Here is a 16,963-nt window from a genome sequence, read left to right on the forward strand (position 1 = left end):
ATTCATATTTATTAAAAAAAATTTAAAGCTTCATTGTAAAGATAAAAATGAATATAAAAGTTGATATGCAAAAATGTTTGTTCATTTTAAATTATGAGCTATTTAATTTTCCACTAAAAGAAGAAATGGAGATAAAATATAATGAAAATGAAATCGTAAATTTAAGTTGTTAAGAAATTAATAAATAAGCCTTATGCGGCATTTTCGCGTATTACATTTTCATATTTATTTTAATCTCTATCTATCAGTTATCTTAATTCTCATCTTAATTTTCTATGTACTTCATCCGAATATTATATGTAAATATAATACTCTTATTAAATATGGGCAATAATTCTCAAAATTCAAAGAGAAAAAGTACATAAAGGAAAGATTATAAAAGAATTTTCATTTTTTGAAATCGTGATTTTTATAATAAATTTTTTTTCCTTATAAAACAAAGTTATTTGTAAAAATAATTATTTTATGAGTAAATATATTTTTATTATATTTTTCAAAACTATTTTTAGTTTAGTTTACTTTTTTTTTGTCATTTTTGTTTGTATTTCAAATTAAATATCTATTTATATATCTTATCTATGTATCTTAAATCATATATTAAATTATGTATCACATTTTTACAATGTTAACATTTAATTCTTTATCAAATTATTTATTATTATGCTTAAGATATAAAAAGAAACAATGATGAATATTTTATATTAAAGATTTGGAATAATTACAAGATGAATATTTTAAAAAAAAAAAGAGATTATTGATAATAAAAAATAGTTGAATCAATTATTACAATCATCTGAAAATAAAGATAAATCTATCTTTTGATTATGAAAACACAAAATTATTTTCTAATACCTTATAATTAATTTTATACATAATAATTAAATGTAAAAAAAAATATACAATTCTCAGAATCACAAGATCGTAACAAAATATACGTGGAATTCTATATTTTTCTAAACATATCATCTTATGATTTTAACTTTTCTCTAAATTTTGCAAATTTTAATTTATATAAATAATAATTATATTTCCTACACCAATTAAATATGTACACCAAAAACATGTACAATAATTATACAATTCTAATTTATTTTGCCAAATAAATGTGAAATGTATTTATGATCGACTTTTTTCTAAATTCTTTCACATCTCATATTCATTATTCATTTTTTATTTTTTATCTAAACAGGCGAGAACAAAGAAACTTTAATTATTTTGTTTTTTCTTATTTAAAAACTTTAGCTTAAAAACTCTTTTCAGATTCATGTATAAGGATAAATAACAATGATATCTATATTATCTTAAATAGAAATCGGATCCCTCAACACACAAGTTTGTGACGTTGAGACACGGAAAAATATTTTGAATGAAATACAACCGAGGATGAAAGCACTCGTAATGCTACACGTATCTACAGATGAAAATGTTCACTTTGTCGGAATATGGGCACCCCTTACGTTTGAAACATGGGCATCCCTATGTCCTTTCGGTTGTAGGTAATGCGAGTCGACTTACAGTTTTCGAGACAATGTGCAACTCGTCGAAATATTTTCTACGGTATGTTCGAGAAATATTTACAAAGAAAGCATGCCATAAATATCGTAACAAAATAGAAGATAATATATTACTCTCTGAAACGATTTTGCATTAGCTATATGTGTAGAATGTTATTTGCAATTTTTAAGAAAAAAATTTTACAACAATATATTTGACAACAATATATAAAATTAATATTTTCTATTTAATTTTATTTATTTATTATTTATAGTTGCAAAAATAACATTCATATTACAAATATAATGTATCTTGATATTTTATAGAATAATTATATTTGTCAAATAATTCTCGTATTTTCTAAAAAAATTCCCTCTGATATCATATAATTTTGTTAAAAATATTCTTTTATTCGAAAGACCATGTGCAAATAATTCAAGATAAGAGAAGTAGAATAAACTTGGTTTGTTTTGTGATAATGTTACATTTTTTTGTTTTGCTAAATAAAAATATTGAATTTTTTTTTTTTAGAAACATTTTTTCATAAATATAAATCAAAGATTTGTGGAAAAAATATAGGTAAAAAAAAAAAAAAAATGCGATTTTTCGGCTTACTTCATAATAATTCTATTTATTTCTTTATTTCTTAATATTATATATCTTAGAATAATAAATCATTTGTTTATTATTCTAAGATATATTATTTTTTATATCTTAATTATTATTTTAATCATTGTCAAAATTATTTGCGCATAAAAATAACTTCACTTTCTACATTCTTCGGTAAGAACAATGATATCAAGCACGACAAACATAACGTTCAATCCATTGTACTCTATTTTTTTCTCCTACATCTTGATTGTAATTTTTATGATCTACATACGGCGTTTGATAGCTTCATAAACTCATTGTTGTGTTGTAAACCAAATGTTAAAAATGAAACTGCGGCTAACATTCTTAGAAAGAAGAAAAGATAAAATTTGTTTTAATTCTTTTTGTTAAAAGAATTAAAAATGTTATCAAAAGAAAGTTGAGAATTACTTAAGTTTGAAAATAAGTTAAAAATATTAAAAATTCAAAATTATTAAATAAATCGTTTAAAATTAACTTTTCGGTTTTGGAAAAAAATATAATAAACTGAAGAATCAATGCTAATTCTTTTGCTGACGATGCATTAAAAATGCATTAAAATCGAAAAAAAATGTCGGTTGAAGCAAACGTTTCAAATAATAAACATTATAGACAAAAAAAAACAATATTTGTGATATTCACTTTTATCTCTAGTTCTGAACGAGAAACACGGATCAAAGCTTCGCAAGAAAAGAAAAATTTATTCGTTTCATTAATAAATATAACATCAATATTATTCTTTATGATAATTTTATGATTAAATCCTGATAAATCCTCATTCTAGGATCAATTTTTATTCATTTTTAAATTACGCATAATATGCAAACGCGCAATTTTCTAAAAGAAATGAAAAAAGATAACAAGAAAATACTCTTCTCGAATTAAAACGTTTCTCCATTTCACATCATTAATTCTAACTCATTATCCTTTTAATTACATAGACTAGAATTTTTAATACATAGACTAGAATTTAACATTCTATTTTTTTTTTTTTTTTTCAGTTAAATTGAAAATAACGTATCCACATTTTAGAGTCAAAAAATTATCACAAGTAATTTATATCAAGCCAAGTTTAATCTGTACTGATTTTATATTTTATATTTTACAACTATTTCATTTGCAACAATTTAATAGAATTGATCATAAGAAATGGTCAATTACATAAGATATTTAATACATAATTTTAGGAGAGCAACTCAAAATTTACTTTTAATAAGTATTGACTATTTTATTATATGATGATATTGTAATAATGTAAAAATAAAATGAATACAGTGAAGAATTCGAAAAATAAGAAAAGAAATACAGCTATAATATGTATGTATTGTATAAACTATATATATATATATATATTATTTTCAATAATCTCTTCATTTTTATTGGACAGTTGAATGTCCATTTTTTTTTTTGGAAAAATTTATCTTTTTCAATAATGATTCAAAATTGCTGTTGTAAATCTTTTAAGTCATTCAATTTTTTTCATAAAATAAGTTTTGTATAAATTATAATAAATGATAGCTAGACAATAGTATAAGTCTAGAAAATAGTCTAGTGAATAGAACGATAAAATTAAATATTCAAATTATTTTGATTCAATAATATATTTAATTTGTATATAAGTCTTGATGTTGTGTCATTAATAAACAATATTATTTCTATTGATCAATTTTCAATTTTTTTCTTTAATTGAATTTTGTGTAACATGCAAATGCAGCAATAATATTTAATCATTATTATTATACAAAAAAAAATTTATAATAAATAATCCTAAATTTTATTTTCTATTTCTAATCCTAAATTTTATACAATAAAATATATTTGCTGTCAAAGATATTTAATACATATGTATAAGTTTTTAAATTTAATTTTAATTTAATTTTTCAAAAATCAATTGAACAAATACTTTTGCTTAGAAATCTTAATTTATTAAAATCCAAGATTGCATTAATATTAAATTTTTTATTTGTTTTCAATCTATAATTGTACTATATCTTTTGAAATATATTAAAAAACCTATTACAAATATTTTGTAATTATGAAAGAAAAAAGTATTTCATATTTTTTTATCATTATTTTTCCTTTTAATTAGGATTAGCAACGTTACGAAATTCTAAAAATTTTAATAAATATATAAAAATTCCTTTCTTTTGTATAATGTAAAAATTAATTATTATAATATAGTATTATTCTCATTCATGAGAAATATTTCAGGAAATTTCATTATCTAATATATTATCTAATACATTAGATTTAGACTTTCTCAAAATCCAAAATAATTAAATACAAAATTTGCAACAAAATTAAGGACTAAAATCTTTTTGACAGAATTTATATTTATAATTACATATAATTGTGAATGATAAATTAAATTGTAAATTAAAATTAAATTATTTTATTATATAATTTTTAACTATTAATTTAATTTTTAATTAAAATACACTATTTTATTTAATAAAAAAGTATTTTATTTAATAATAATAATTTCTATTTGATTTATAATTTCAAATTACATTCATAATCAAAATACATTTATAATCAGATCATTAGTACATTAATAATAAATACTTTTTTTATCATATAAGATACCAAATGAGATAAGACTTCTGCATATCTTTCAATGTTATTTAATTCTAGATTTGAAGCAAATATACAAATAATATATCTATAGAGATATTTTTGAACAAATATATAATGTAATAAAATAATGATATACTGAAAAATAAATATTTTCAATCAAATTTAAATTAAAAAATACTTAATATTAAAATGATTAAAAAAAATTGAAGATAAATTTCATCAATTGCAATAAGATATAATTTTAATCCTCATTAATTCGATTGTTTGAAAACTATTATTTATAACTATTATTATTTATTTATATTATTTTTGACTTTAATAATTACGATAACACGTGCAATAGTTTATAACTGATATTAAATAAGTTTGGATCTACTGTGGATTATTTTTAACCAAAAAAATTAATTTGTTTCTATTAAATAATTTAAATGCTATTAGAATTAATATCTCGAAATACGTTCCATATATCAAATTTTCATATTTATTTTGCACATACATGATAAACTTATTTATGAATATTTTAATAATGATTTGAAAATTTTTCAATAATTTAAAAATATATTTTAACTTTTTTTTTGCAATATGTAATAAGATGATCATTTTTCTATATTAATTTTTTTATTAATTATTCATAATAAAGAAATTTAATATAAATAACAAAAACATAATATTTTTTATATCGTAATGCAATAGAATTTTACAAGAAAAATTACAACATTACAGCATTTTTTTAGAATAAGAATTTTTTTTACAAGAAAAATAAATAAATTATACTGTCTCGGCGGCATTTTCAATATAACATTTTCAATATACACCAAATATTTTCAATATTTCGAAAAAAATCATCACATTATTAATATATAATTTTATACAAAAAAATAGAAATCTAAATTTTATTTTAAGAAAACAGTAATTAAATTATTTCGCGTTTCTTTTCTAATTTCTAAATAAATAAAAATATATCAATTATATACATTAATTAGACCATTTACGTTAAATATACACAGCATAGAAATGACAGAACGATGATTAAACTACTTTTTATACGAATCACGATCGTAAATCGTAAAAAAACAATTCACAATAGTCGAAACATCCGTTCCCCTGACACGTGTAAATCTAAATCCAATTATTTCTCATGCGTGGGCACACGTTAAACGTAAAACACACTTCACGCGTTGGAAACCGCGAGAATCGAGAATCAAGTATCAACTAGAAACGCGTGTGACGTGTTCGGGGAGGGGAAGCAAAGAGAAAACATCGAGTTCCAAGTAATCGAAGAAGGTTGAAATTCGATTCGAAGCAGAGAAACTCGAATTAGTTCTCTGGCCATCGGTGGCGTAAACCAGCGTTAGAAGAATCGGAAGAAAAAAAGACTAACCTTTGCATTCGTTGGCATCCCTGGCGGTGGCTCGTGCCCAGGGTCGATCGAAGTGGAATGGCCGACATCTCTCGCAGTCTCTGCCGGCGGTGTTATGCCTGCACTCGCAGGCGACCTCGCCGTCCTTGCCTTGGATACACCTCGCCGCGTGGCCGTTGCACTTGCACCTGCCGCCGACGGCGAAGTCGGAAACGGCGTAGTGATGGGCGAGTGTGCTCGTCCCGAGATTGCTGGCAAGGGTACTGCTCGTCGTGGTCGAAACGGTGACAGCCGCGAAACCGCCTCCTCCGCCTTCACCCTCCTCCACCGCGTCATTCGATTGCATCTCTTGGGGAGCGATTACCTGGTGCACCGAGGGCAAAGCAGTCGCCAGAGAGTCCAGCGAGCCTCGACTCAAGCTCTTCTGGTTCTTCAACCTCTCCTCCCGTTCTCTCTCGCGTTTCGCCAACTCCTCAAGGCCGAGGCCGTGATCGTCACCGGTTCCACCACCGAGCTGCAACACTTGTTCTTGGGACGGTTGTTGGGGCATGTGAAGCCTATTGAACACGACGCGGACGTCGGTCGCGGTAACCCAATCCTGGAGCACCGGGGAATTATCGAAATCGGAAGCCGACGGCCGACCCTCGAGAGTGCTGAACGCGATTCTGCCGACGGGCGCGAGCCCGTTGCCACCGGTGTATCGATGACTGTCGGTGCATCTCGCCTCTTGCTCGTTCGCCTTGGTGATGGTCGCCCGATTCGGCCTCCCGTAGACACGACGGCACTGGGACGAATAGAATTGGAAAGGTTGCCAAGTCTTCCCATAGTCCATCGATTTATAAATTGCGATCGAGTCCGGCTTAGCTGCCTTCGGGCAGAATTGCAGGCTAACGTAAGTCAACTCGTATTTTTTTCCTAGGGAGAGGGTCAAGGTCACGTTGTCTGGCGGCGCGGAGAAACTCTGCGACGTGACGAGCGGCTCGCTCCGCCAACAAGTCACGTTGTTGGGGTTGCTCACGTCTGTCAGGTAACTTGCGGGGAATCGACGCCGCGGCGTACTATCGTCGCAAATATGGCACTGACCTATACCCGTGCTACCTCCTGGTTGCTCGATCACGTCGCAATACCTTGTAGGACCGCCGCTTCCACAGGTTGAGGAGGCCTCGATCGCCGCGCCGAACGCCGCATTCACGAAATTCGGTATACATCGTCGTGGCCTGTCTTCGTCATAGCACGGATCTGATGGATGTTGTTGGCTGGGGAACGTTTTCGCATAGATCTCGCTGCCCGCCAGTGCATTCCCATGATCGAATAGAATCACTCCGCAAATGATTCCGACAAGCAATCGCACGTCCGTTGATCCACTCTTCATTGTTGATGGTAGTATTATTCGCGCGCGAGCCGATTTTATTTTCTCTGTTTTCTTCCTTCCTTTTTTCCTCCTTTTCTTTCTTTTCCGTCTTTCTCCCTCTTTCTCTCACTTTGTCTCGCTTCGTCCCTTCCCGTTCGCCCTCTCCCACAGCCCCTTACTGTGTCACCTACGCACAAACCGTCCTTGTTTCGTTCGACGATTATTTCCTCGCTCTGTTCTTCTCCGATAACGGAAGAACGACGAGGGTTGCGATCCTATTTGATCTTCTAGTTAGTTTCCAACTTTCGATCTTACGCTTCTCGCCTGTTCGTCATTTCGTGATCGATCGATTAACCATTCAAAATATCGATGCCAACCGCAAGGCCGCTTGCTTCGATCGATCTTTCTATTTGCATTATACCCAGAAAGTTATCGCGAAAACAAAACGTGAAATCTTCTCCAAAGCTCGGTTCTTTAATTCAATTTCAAATATTTTCAAACGTTCGAGACGATTCCCCGAACGAGGAAACCAGCTTCGATAAATTTCATCGAGAGATTCACTCAGGTATATTCGATTTTCAGGCAGAACGTGCGTGTCAATTTCATTCCTAAGCAAGCTAATACTATTGTAACGAAATATAGGGGCGCGTGCGCGTGTTACACGCGACAGTTTCGTTTGAACGTGAATCAAAATATATATATATCTCGAAAAGATGGTACACGATGCACGATGCGCGGCACGCCGCTCAAACCGAAGCGATCGAAGAGAAACGAAAAACCAACAATCAACAATCCTACACCGACGGCGGCTCGCCGCTAACTGAATCACCGTCCTTGCACGGTGTGCATCCGAACTGTTCCGAGTCTCTCTCTAGCTCGCAGTCATCCCCACCACCGCTCTTCCTTCGCTCACCCGAGTCTCCCTCTCTTTCTCCTTTGACCGTCGGCTCGCATCCTCTCATCCAAGACCAATTCCTCTTCGGCCAATCCGAGGGCGCCACTACTCGCAACGACCCCACTACTCGCGTTCCGCCACACTGGATCGAGGATCCAGCAGCCACGCCGCGCTACCGGAAATCAACCGACCACTGGACCAGCAGACGATATTCCCTTCTCTCTTCTTTTCGTCCGCTGCCTTTTCTTTTCTCTTCTGCTTGTACGTTTACTTCGAGGAAGATCAGCCCGAAGAAATTTTTGGAGGATTGCAAGAAATTTCAATGTGAATCAGAATTAACCTCAATTCGAATTTCATTTTCCTCCATTGCATAAACCGTATAGAAATTGATTCGTTTCGATCATTTTGCGTACACGTCCTTTAATTGCACTTTTCCCTATTTCTTGAAAAAGAAAATTATTTTTAATTTTAATTTCTCTTTATAACAAGAGTTTACTTTTAATTTTTCTTTTTAACGAGTTGATATAAATAAACTGGTGACATTGCATATATATTGGTAAAATCGTAATAAATATACAAAATAAAGTTTAAAAAATATAAATGTATACGCATATATGACTTATTTATGTGATGTAATGGAGATTTAAAGAATATTAAAAGTTATATTTTTTCCATAATAGAAAAAATAACGATAACATAAACGGTAACATGAAGTATATGTACATATGTGACAAGTTATTTTTTTGAATATCGAAATAAAAATCAAATATTATATATAAGAAAATAAATGTTATATATTTTTGATCGTATAATATATTCATACTATTATTAATTTAAAAATATTTTAAAAAATTTAAATTAATTTAAAAATATTAATTTAAATTTTCGATTTAAAAATCAAATAAATAAAAAATGAAAATTAAAAAAAGTCATATAATATCCAAATTTTTTTATTATTTTTTTTTTACCTATAATGATAAAAAATAAAACAAAATATGTATACAATATGTTATATGTATAATATTTATCTATCATGAATATGAAGTATTATTCTTTTAAATATATAAAAGCTAAACTTTAATTAATAAAATATGTCTTTTTATATATTATATTCTAAATACTATTTATAATTAATAGTATACTTTACTTTAAACATCAAAATTTTAAAATAAATAATTATAGATTATGACAAAGAAGATTAAAGATTTATCGAATATGTATCTATTAAATTCATTAAGATTTAAACAATGAAATAATTGCATTATTTATTAAAATAATATTACATATAATAAAATATTACCATACTTTTAATATGTTAGGTAGTAAATTTTTTCAAAGAATTTTGCATAAATAAATATTTATTATAGTATAGAAAATATAAAATAGAAAAATATAAAATAAAGTAAAAATATAAAATATCAAAATTATAATCTATACATAATAGATTTACTTTAACTATTTTAAAGATTTGAGTAAAAGTTAAAACGATTTTTCTCTGTAGCTGTTATAATTCATTGATTTTTTTATTCAATAAATATTTGTTTTCCAAAGTATAAAATTTTGCATGTAAATATTTCAATAAATTCTGATTTATTTTTGATTATTGAATCGGTTTTATTATTAATTAATTTCTGATTTTCAAAAAACCAAAAAAATTAAATTATTGTACAATAATTGTACAATTAATTATAATAATTCATTAAGATTTATTTAATAATAGTAAAATAATATAATATTAATAATTATAAAATATCGATAAGGACTTGTAAATATCTATTGTATTTTTGATTGTATTATAATGTAAGAAATAAGATGGCGAGTTGATGGCATATATATATATAATAAAATATATATATTATATATATTATAAATTGAAATTTATTAATAAGTAATGAAATAGATTTCAATTATTCGTTCAGATATCAAAAATAAATTTGAAGAAAGAAAAAGAAATTTTAAAAATCTAAAATTTAAAATGAATTCAATGTTTGTCGTACTTATTATATATTCATTATGATAATGCAGAAAATGAAATTTGCACGTTTATAGTAAATTATAAAATATATTTAATAATTGCATATCATTAAAATTTATTTATTAATATTTTAACATAATTTTATAACTTATCTGTTTCAAAACTTACAATATTTCAGATTATTAATTCCTTGAATTCCTACTTTTCCGATTTTGTTTTAATTTACATAAAATAAAAAATTTACGAAATCCTTGAAATTTATGAAATTTTCTAAAAATTAAATTTTTATTATAATAGTTTGATTTTTTAAAATATAGTTATTTTGAAAAATCAATATATCAAAAATAAAAATATTTCATATTTCTACTCTTGTTAAATAAAATAGAGGCACAAAAAGTATTTCTATTTTTTTTTTAATTTAAAAAAATTTGCTCATAGTATTTTTTTCATTATCATAATAAGTATCATAATACAAATATATATGTTTAGAACTTTTTTTGATTACTATATTTAATTAAAAGAAAAAAAGAATTATAGAAAAAATATTGCAAATTCTCATTTATAATTATTAATAATTATTAATTATTAATTATTAATAATTATAATATTAAGAAATAATATATAATATATAATAATAATATATAATTATAATTTTAATTATATTATATAATATATTATATTATATTATATAATAATTATAATTATTTATTATTTATATTATATAATTAATAATTATTAATAATTATAATATTAAGAAATAATATATAATATATAACATATAATATAATAATATATAATATAATTAAAATTATAATTAAAAATATAATATTATAGTAGGTATAATTACATATTAAAAAATATCCAAAAATAATTGTATATTAAAAAATATTAAAAAAATATTAAAAATATAATATTATATTAGATATAATTATTTATATTTTATTTCATGCAATATTCAATTCTAATTTTTATCATTTGAATATAAAATGATGCGCTTCTATTAATATATATTTTTTAAAAATCTTATTCGAAAATAGGGAATTTTATCTAACTTTAGTTTTTTGAATGATAATTAGTTATTAGTAAAATTTTTATATATTTTCCTATATCTTCTCTAAAAACATAATGAAATAAAAATTTTATGAAATGAAATATATTAATTTTTATTATAAAATAACTTATAATTCCAATATTTTAATTTTATTTTAATTTCAACTTTAATTTTAATATTAAAAATAAAAAATTTAAATGATATGTGTCATTTCTTTCCTTTTTTTTCTTTTAATTGATTATCTTATAATTATTTATAAAAATCTCAAAAAAAATTAATTTTTCATCCATTCATTCGATCGTATTAAATATTTTAAATATTTCAAAAATTCCAAACTTTCAATTGAAATCCTTGAGAATTCTCGAATTGATTAATCTTTAAAATTTTTGAAATAATTGAAAAATTATTCAATTACATATTATTAATAAAAAAATTAATCAATTATTAATCAATTAGCACTTAATAATTTTTTAATTATTTTTTAATTATCTTTATTGATTATAATTGAAAGCATTTTTAAACTAATAATTCTTATAAAAAAATAATTTAGATGGCTAATTTTTGCAGAAAATGAATAGTACCTATATTTCAACAAAATACCTTTTTATCTTCTATAATTTCTTTTCTTAAAGAGAAAATAAAATATAATTCTAGATACATAACAAAAGTAGACGTGATAATCAAAATAACAATTTGCCAAAATAACAATTATCACTTTGCAAATCAAAGTATATATTTTTCAAATAGTTCTTTGTCATCATTTAAAAAAAATGTGCCTATATCGAAAAATAAACACCAATAGTGAAACGGAGAATAAAATTATAGTATAGGAGTGAAATTAAGAAAAGAATTCGCAGAATTTAGCATAGGATTTGTTCCGTAATGGTTGTACATTAGAAAAGAGACGAAGGTTTCTTTTCCATTGATTCGATGGGAAGACAGGTCCCTATGCGTGCATGGATTATGGATCGGGTTCTCTGAGGGTCTATTGGTCGAATTGGCGAGCGGAAAAAAAGCAGAACGGTATGCAGAAGATACTACGTCGAAAAGTAAGAATGACAAGATAGAAAGAGAGAAGGACTTGATGCTTCTGTAGGCCATCACGCGATCCCTGCCAAGATCCTCGAAGAAGGCTTCTCGTTAGTTTCTACAATCACCGCAAAATAGCCTCTAATTTTTTTAATATCAATTCATGTCCATACCGGATTGCATTCTATTTTAAAAGATATTGCTTCTCTTTTTTTTTTGTTTTCTCTTTTTACTGAATTTAATTTCAATTTTATTTTTCTACTAATCACTTTGGTCTATAAATTACTGAACATTCAATATCTTTTAGATTATAGAGAAATAATTGTAATATATATTGATATAATAATCATTTGTATTGTAAAAAAATTATATTTTAATAATCTGAATATAAAACTTTGATGCACCAAGCAATAAAAATAATAAAAAAATAGTTTAAACAAATAATATATATATCGTTATATTAAGAAATATAAAAAATATATATATAATAAAATAGAATAATAAATAAATAGTTTTAGAATTTTAGTTTGTTATAGAAATTTAAAAAAGATTTTTTTAATTTAAACAAAAATATAATTTTTAATGCTCTAAATATTTTCATTTTTTTAAAATAAGAATATATAATTTTTATAAGAATATATAATTTAGAATTAGATAAAAAAACAATTGTACAATCAAATTATCATAATTACATAAAGGATATTAAAATAAATATTTAAATTATAACGTTAAAAAACATATAAATTCAAAAATAAAGATTAACTATTAATTGATTTATAAACGTATATTTAAAATTAGTAAATGTTTCATAATTTATGGAATGGAAGTATATAGAATGCCCCGTTATTTGTAATACAAATTGATACAAAATGAATTTCTTATGAAAAAATAGAAATAGAAAAAAAAAATTTTTTTTTAATTTTTTTTTTAAGACTTCATTTTTGAGGATATATAAAATATATAAAAAAAAGTTTTTCAAACATAGTTTTCAAGTAATTTTCAACATCCTGTAAATATAGATATTGAAAATCTAAATTTTTATTTTTTTATCTCTTGTAGTATATTATTATTGCTATAATATCTTATTTTTAATTATTTTTAATAATTGTCTTACAATTATTTCATAAAATAATGTAATATTATATGTAATTAACGTAATATAAATTATGTAATATTATTTATGTTAATTTATACATATATTAAATTAATATATGTATTTTTATTTTATAATAGTGTTTGCAAATAAAATTAAGAGAAATTTGATTATTCCAAAAAATTTTTTTGTATTTTATATAACTTTATTATAAAATTTTTTATTATTTTTTCCTTCTTATTGTTGATTATTTTATTCATTTTGTTCATTATTTTATTCATTTGTTCATTCATTTTTTCTTTTTTAATTTTAAAATACTTTAAAAACTAAAGAAATATTCTAAATGATATTATTCTGTTTAGATGTAATATGTAAATGTAACTAAAGAATATATACAAAAAAACTTTAATAACTTCAAAAAAAATATTAAAAAGGGACCATTATTTATCTCATCATAGATTAATTTAGATTTATCATTTTTACTATATCTTATATTTAATGAAAAAATTATAATATATATAATGAATATATATACGTATATAATATAATAGAATTTTATAATATATTTTTATAAATATATTTTTCCGTTTTATTTTTTATAAACAAATATGTATTTTTTATAAACAAACAAATAAATAATTCATTACGAAAATAGAAAAACTAAAATATGTATCATAATAATAAAGTTAGAATAATAAAATATTATAATCCGTATTTTTGTTATAAAATTATTCGATATATCTAAAATCATTTATTATTTCTCTTCATTTATTCTTTTTATAATTACTATAAAAAAAATATACTTTGATAATCGTCTTTCATATAAATTATATTGTGTTATATTATATAATGATATAATAATTAGCAGATAAGATGGACTGAGATTTAAAAATAATAGGAGATATTAAATATTTAAAAATAATATATTAAAAAATATTATATACTTAAAATATATCATAGATTCATAATTTTTTACATTTTACATTTTTACATTTTTACATTTTTACCGCGAAAAATCATAATTAAAAAATATATATCCTAACAATTTATACATGCAATAAAGACATTTAGAGAAAAAAAACTCATTTTTGATAACGTTAAAATAACTTTCAAAACTGAAAAAAATTTGAAATAAATTAAAACAAATATAATTGAAATATTTCTATATTTCATATAAATATATATAATATGTTTGAAAATAAACTTCATACTTTACTTTATTTTCATTTATTATTATAATTTAATTCAATAAATAATTCTAAAAAATTGAAATAATGAAATTCTTCTAGTGGCAGGCGGTATCTAACCGGAAATTTCTAATCAGAAGCGATATCTTTAAAATTAAACATTAAATTACATATTATCATACAAAGAATAATAAAAGAGTTAAAGAAGATAAAACGAAAAACATGGAAATTTTTATATATTTTAATCACGTCTAGATATACAAGATAATTAGTTGTTTCGTTCGAAAATGATATTTTATTATATAAAATAAAAAAAAAAATATTATAAAAAAATAATAATTATTAACTTATAAGTAATAATATAGTAAAAAAATATCTATTATCTTTTTGCATTTATCTAAAGAAAGATCTTATATAATGTTACAATTAACTATGATGGTTATATTATAATATTTTTCCATTTTTTATTTTTATTTGATAATTTATATTATCATATAATTTATATTATTTATATTATTTATATTATTTATATTATTTATATATATATTGATTATTATTAAGATTTATCATAAAATAATTATTTGTTATAAATAATTATACTATTAATTATAAAAAAATATCTAAAAATTATTTATATAAAACAAATATCATTATTCAAATATTTTTATAAATCATGCATGTATATTATTATACAAAAATATTCGAAAGTTGATAAAAATTGATTAATTAATACAAAATGAAGATGATATTGATTATAAAAAAATATAAAAATAAATAAATATTTTGAAAAATTCAAATTTTACAAAGTATCATTTTTTGGCTAGAAGACTTGTATTACTTGATCAAATTTCAGATTGATCGTTAAGATGATGATCAGAAAAAAAATTTTCTCGTAGAATCAAGACGTAGACGATAAGCGGCATTCGTTAATCGAATTAATGTAATCTGAAGGAACAGCTAGGCGAGCACGAGCGAGCGTGATGACATTCTCGGCTTTAGGCTTTTCGGCTTAGGCTTCTTGCTTCGGATTAAAACTTTACAGTGATCGACAAATGACCAATCCGAGCTTTCGGAATGTCTTTTATTTAGCTTTTTTTCCCTTCTTTCCGGATGTCTTATAGTGAACTTCCGCTGCGTAAAATTTAATACTATTACTATCTCTTTATTCTATTCCTCCATGATTTGTTTAAAGTTCTTCCAAGACCAAATTTAAAATTTGAATATTTCGATCAACTAAAGAAACATGAAATATTATATTACATAATACTATATGCATAATACTATATACAATACTTTTTATTATATACTTAGAATATTTATCTTTATACAACAGGAACTTGTATAATAAAATAATTCTTTTTTTAATTTAATTTTTATAATAAAAATTTTATTTTAAATTATATTTTATATTTATGTTCAAATATTTTTAATATAATCTTCCTGCTTATATTATGTTTATTTAATTTTCTATATTATTACACAAAACAAAAACAAAATTCCAATCATTAATAAAAGTCAATGATAAAACGAAAATTCTGATTATCGATAGTTACTCATAATCAAAATAAAATTCTTGACATTGATAATGATTACTATAAACTAAAATACCTTGTAGTCAATAACAAATATTTTTATAATAATTATAATAAAATAAAAAATTATAACCATTTATAATAATAATTACAATCAAAATAATTAAAAATTAATATTTTTTAATCATTTCATTTTTTGAAAAATTTATTTGAGATTTAATAATGAGTGCCTATTACTTAAAAGAAAATTAGTTTCGTTTATTGATTTTTAAAAAATGTTTAAATTAATTGTTATTTTTTCATTCAACTATATATTAATATTATAATATATATGATCATAACTCAATCTATTATTATATGTTGTAATTATTTCACATTTTTCAATTGATATGAATTATTAATATAAATATATTTTTCACTATTCCGTAAATCTAATGAAATTAGAATAAGTACATTTTCTAATTATTATGTTTATATGTCTTTTTTTTAATTATCTATAATTTTCAAGATTTTCATATTTTTTTTTCATACTTTTAAATTTATAATTAAAATAATATTTTAAACTTCTAATATATAAAAAATATATAATAATTTTAAAAAATTAGTCTATTCAATTATCAAAGTGAATTGTTTTTAAACTTAATGATACTATATATATATATATATATATATTTGTATTTTTTACAATCGATATGTATTTAGAAAATGTACCATTGTGTCAAAAGTTAAAAATATTAATTAAATAAAAAAGATAAAAGAAAAAAAAATTAAATAACCGATATTTAATAT

At 23.5% G+C, this 16,963-nt stretch overlaps 1 protein-coding gene across 1 annotated transcript in view; it reads right to left on the reverse strand.

Moving 5' to 3' along the window:
* The window catches only part of LOC122719236 (netrin-1-like), a 232,316-nt gene extending 224,106 nt beyond the window's left edge, over nucleotides 1-8,210 (reverse strand). The window contains exon 1 of the mRNA XM_043944888.1: nucleotides 6,083-8,210. Coding sequence (XP_043800823.1) covers nucleotides 6,083-7,433 — 1,351 coding nt within the window. The 5' untranslated portion in view covers nucleotides 7,434-8,210. The remainder of the gene's footprint in view (nucleotides 1-6,082) is intronic.
* Nucleotides 8,211-16,963: the final 8,753 nt, after the last annotated feature.

Source organism: Apis laboriosa, unplaced genomic scaffold, assembly GCF_014066325.1.
Source record: "Apis laboriosa isolate Shangri-la unplaced genomic scaffold, ASM1406632v1 scaffold71_cov137, whole genome shotgun sequence".
NCBI lineage: Eukaryota > Metazoa > Arthropoda > Insecta > Hymenoptera > Apidae > Apis > Apis laboriosa.